General features: G+C 49.5%; 1 protein-coding gene across 1 annotated transcript in view; it reads right to left on the bottom strand.

The window, feature by feature from the left end:
* Positions 1–5,000, bottom strand: part of LOC308366555 (teneurin-1-like) — a gene marked incomplete at both ends in the record, with an annotated part of 192,357 nt that overhangs the window by 7,136 nt on the left and 180,221 nt on the right. Inside the window, 2 exon segments of the mRNA XM_080840272.1 lie at positions 31–1,251; positions 3,011–3,401. Coding sequence (XP_080696398.1) covers positions 31–1,251; positions 3,011–3,401 — 1,612 coding nt within the window.

The raw sequence follows: 5,000 nt of genomic DNA, 5'->3' as shown, positions 1-5,000 counted from the left end.
GCAGAGCGCAAGTCTAAAGGTCAGCCTCACCTGTGGTGAACTGCGTGACCTCCTCGATGTTCCCGACTGGGCAGTTGTTCCTGAAGGCGTAGAGGTTGAAGGGCTTGGGCTTGCGGCTGAGTTCGCCCCATACATCGTAGTCGGGAATGGTCCAACGCCCGGCCACCACGTCGTAGTCCCTCCGGCCAAAGTGCACCAGCTTGGTCTGCGGGTCGTAGAGGCCCCCATGAAAGCCGATGATGAGCTGGAAGGTGGGGTTGGAGTCCTGGTAGATGTCCCCGTAAGGGGTGTAGAGGATCTCCTTCACAACCCTCCCGCGGCTGTTGAAGATAGCTCGGGGCGTGCCGGTGTTATCGCATCCCACGTAGAACTCCTCACCGCTGCTGATCTCCATGGCGATGATGTGGCCTTGCAGGTCGTAGTAGAGCGATGTGATCTGGGCACTGGTGTGGTTGTACATGTGCGTAACACGCGTGGGATTGGCCAGGTCGGCGTAGAAGAACTGCAGGTGCTGCCCGTCACTGGAGCGGCTGGCCACGCGGCGGCTCAGGCCGTCGTAGCGGTACTGCGCGCTGCGCTCGGTAACGCGGTTGTAGACGCGTGTCAGCAGGCCGTTGGAGTTGTAGTTGAAGACGTCGTTGCCGCGTGCACGCAGGAAGCCATCTTCGTCCACACGGTACTGGATCTCACCCAGCCGCGTGATGCGGTCGCGCAGGTCGTAGCGGATAGGCGTGAGGCGCGCGCTGGCGCCCTGGCTCAGCAGGTTGATGTTGCCGTTCAGGTCATAGCTGTAGCGCCACTGCGGCCGCTCGTTCACCAACACCGTCTGCAGCTGGCTGTCGGCGTCGTACTCGTAAGAGCGCCGCGTGATGTTGCCGTCGGCGCCCACGCGGATGTCACAGGTGGTGATGCGGCCCCAGGCGTCGTACTGCATCGTCATCCAGTAGGCGATGGACTTGAGAATCTCATACTGCACCTCCACCACCTGGCCATAGGCGCTGAAGATCTTGGTGTGCTTCATGGCGTGGGTGGTGATCACCTGGTTGAGGTCGTAGTGGATGACGCTAAATTTGCCGAATTGCTCCACCCGTCCCGACACGTCTACGTAGCGGTAGAGGTCGATGGGCAGCGGCGTCTCGTTGATGGTGGCTTGCATGCTGGTCACGCGGAAGTTGTTGTAGCTGTAGTCGAAGCGAGCATTCACCAGGCCCTCCTCGCTGAACTTGAAGATCTGCCGTCCCACGAGTGGCCCTGTGCGGAGAGAGGAAACAGGAGTGAGACTCAAGTGGCACGGAATACAAACCCCAACCCAGCGCTGCTCGAAAAAAATATATAATGTCCGTGCGGCACAAAAATAATACAACAAACTAATCATGTTTTCTGATTAAAGGCTCTCAGTGGATATTCTCACATTAGGTTCAAAATCCTTCTTCTGAAGCCCCAATAAATCTCAAATGCAGATTAACCGGCATTAATCATTTATGCAACAAGCATTCTTCTAATGTATTTAACGATAATCTGCAAACAATTAACATCAACAGTGGGCCCTCGCACCTCTGAGTGCGCCCCAGCTCGGTAATGTTCTAACTAGACAATGCCTGGCTCTTAATTAAACAGCATAATGGAGCAGGCCAACACACACACACACACACACACACACACACACACACACACACACACACATACACACAGGCCAACAACAGTTATGATTGGGGAAAGCAGCCCTTAATGCCGGGACATTAATTTTAAGAACACTGTAAATCACATTTCCTATTTGCTCTCCGCATCTTGCTGGCTCGAACTAGTCTCCTTTACTAAAATGGGGACCATGTCAATAAAATTAATTGCAGAGCAGAATGACTGCCCTTGGTCATTAAAGAGTGAAATGAGTCCGGTCCCTTCATTGCTGCAACACGCATAAAAGGAAATGTCCCCAGAAGTATAGTAAAACCAACATAACATAACACAGCCGATGTTGAGACGGCCGACTGAAGACGAGAGTGGGGCTTCGTTCGTTGGCTTCCTGCGGTTCCGTATCAAACTCACCGCTCTCATTGTTTCGTTCTCATCTCGTTTGATCGCTCATTTCAGGCCACAATTAGCATTATCAGGCCTGTCTCAAAAGGCCTGTTTGATGTGGGGGAAATGGATAATGTGCGTCGGGAAGGTTAAATTCCACGCAGCCCTAGGACGAACTGATAAATCAGAGAGCTGCCGGCTGGGTCAGAATGATTAACTGTATCAGGCGGCGTGAGGGGTGTGGTGCCAAAATCGAATGGGCTGCTTATTTCTGCTCTCCCCTCCCCACCACTTCTAAAAAACCCAGAAGGCCTTCACAAAAATCAGGAAATCATTTATAGCGTAGCACCCCAGAGTGAAAGAGTGATTCGAGCATCTACTGAATATTTACATCATGTCGTGCGACAGGAAGTCATTAAAAAAATCAACACGGTGCCCCATAAACCCGCGGAGCTGCTTCGAAGTGAAGTCCGCGTAAACACTGTGTTCTCCGCTAAGCCACCGTGAATCCGGTCGAAGTGAATGCAAATGACTCTCCATCTTTAACCAGACGTAATTCCGAACAAACACAGGTGAAGGTATTTTTCTGTTACACATTACTGTCATACAAATGACATACAGCAGCTTGAATGCGCCTTGCTATCTATTCATACACTCTTTTCAAAGCATCAGACGATTTTATCCACAGCAGCATAGTCACACACAGTCACACACAGTCACAGTGCAATACTTTTAGGCTTGGAGGATAGTTTACATGATCAAAATACGTTTGTGCCCAACACCCAAGCAAGTCTTGTGACCACTGCCCCTCACCCAGTGGTGTAGTGGTCCCTGGAGAAGTGGGTATACTCTTAATTTTTATAAGCAGCCCATACAGCACAGGACAAACGCCCTGTTTCGAGAAGTGGGTATACTCAATGCTGACAGAAAAATAAGTGGGTATACTCCGTATACCTGCGTATACCCTGGACTACACCACTGCCCCCCTCACCTATCTGTCTGTAACGGATGGTGCAGACGAAGCCCTCCTGCGTGAGGTGGACGGTCTTGACCACGCCGGACGAGTCATTATGGGTGAAGGTGACGAGCGTGGCGTCGTAGAGGATCTCGGCGAGGCGCGCCTGCTTGGTGTAGCGGTAGAGCGTGCGACGGCCGGTGCCCAGGTAGAGCGTCTGCAGCAGCCGTCCGTCCTGGGCGTAGTCCTGCAGCACGGAGCCGCCGCGGCTGTCCGGGGCGCTGTAGATGTTGCGGTAGTAGCCCACCGACAGCATGGACTGCAGGCTGTGGCGCACCATGCTGGGCATGGTGACCGAGAGCAGCCGGTCCGTCTGGTCGTACTCGAAGATGTAGCGCCGCTGGCTGTGGAGCAGGAGCATGACGGACTGCAAGGTTTAAAACAGAGAGTCAGATGATGTGGAGAGGGGACTGTAAAAAGACAAGCATGCAAGCACACATTCAGTGGCATGCAAATGTTTGGGCGCCCCTGGTCAAAATGTCTGTTTCTGTGAATAGCTCGGCAAGTTAAAGATGACCTGGAGTAGGACCAGGAATAAAGTTAAAGATGACACATTTTCGTAATATTTTTAGCAAGATGATTTTTAAAGTTCCGGCTTTTACAGTTTCAAAATAACGAAAAAGGAAAAGGGCCCAAAGCAAAACTTTGGGCACCCTGCATGGTCAGTATTTAGTAACCCCCCCTTTGGCAACTATCGTAGCTCATAAACGTATTGCTGTTCAAAGAGCCTCTAGTTCTGTGAGATTCTTGGGCCATCTTGCTTTCACTGTTCTTTTAAGGGGATGTTCGGGTTGGGGGACCATGAGGGCCATAGCTAAAACCTTCAGCTTGTGTCTCTTGAGGTAGTCCATTGTGGATTTTCAAGTGTGTTGAGGGTCATTAACCCTTTGCAGAAGCCATCTTCTTTTCATCTTCAGCTTTTATTTTACAGACAGTGTGACGTTTACTTCCAGAATGTATTTAAATGAATTCATTCTTCCTTCTACCAGTGAAATGTTTGCCATGCCACTGGCTGTGACCCAACCCTGACCCAACCCTGTGCTTAACAGTTGGAGAGGTCTTCTTTTCATTACATGCTGAACTCCTTTTTCTCCAAACTTCGCATTTACTCATTGCCTTTACTCATTCAAACATCAGTCCACAGGATTTGATTTCTAAAATGCATTATGCTATTCAGATGTTCTTTTGCAAACTTCCGATGTTGAAATTTGCGGGCAAGGACGTGTGCAAGGTTTTTTCTGATGACTCATCCATGAAGGTCATACTTGTGCAGGTGTTGCTACACAGTAGAGCAGTGCACTGCCTCTCCAGAACCTGCTCATATCTGCCTGAAGGTCTTTTGCAGTCAAATAGGTTTTCCAATTCGCCTTTCTAGCAGTCCTACAGGCAGTTTTCTTGCTCTTCCAGACAACAACTGGACCTCCACCACTCCTGTTAATTGCCGTTTCCTAATTACATTATGAACTGAGGAAATGACTATCTGAAAAACGCTTTACTTTCTTCTTTTAGCCTTCCCCTGCTTTGTGGACAACTCAAATGTGTGCTATAGGCGGCTGCTCGGGCACAATGGCTGCTGACTGGGGACCAGGTTTGAGGAGGATTGGTATTTATAAAGCTTTGAAATTTGCATCACCTGGCCTTTCCTAACAATGATTGTGCAAAAGCCATCGCCATCACAAGCGTATTAAGGTCTGAGACCATGGGTAAACGTCATCTGAGAGGTCAAACATTTGCATAGTGCTCTTTACCTGTTTGCACTCTAAAACAAAACAAAAATAAATACACTTATCTTAATACACTAATGTTGAAAAGAATCTTTAATATTTCATCTTCTACTCACTCAACTATTCACAGGAACGGAAATTTGCAAAAAGATGTTTGTATACCACTGTATGTCGTAGACCACAACATCAGAGCAGAAAGCAGAGCATAACTTTACATCCTCAATCATGCACACAGAACACAC

This window comes from Sprattus sprattus (assembly GCF_963457725.1).
Source record: "Sprattus sprattus genome assembly, chromosome: 6".
Classification (NCBI taxonomy): Eukaryota; Metazoa; Chordata; class Actinopteri; order Clupeiformes; family Clupeidae; genus Sprattus; species Sprattus sprattus.
Note: the sequence above shows the minus strand (reverse complement) of the source record. Positions and strands in the feature narration are given on the sequence as shown.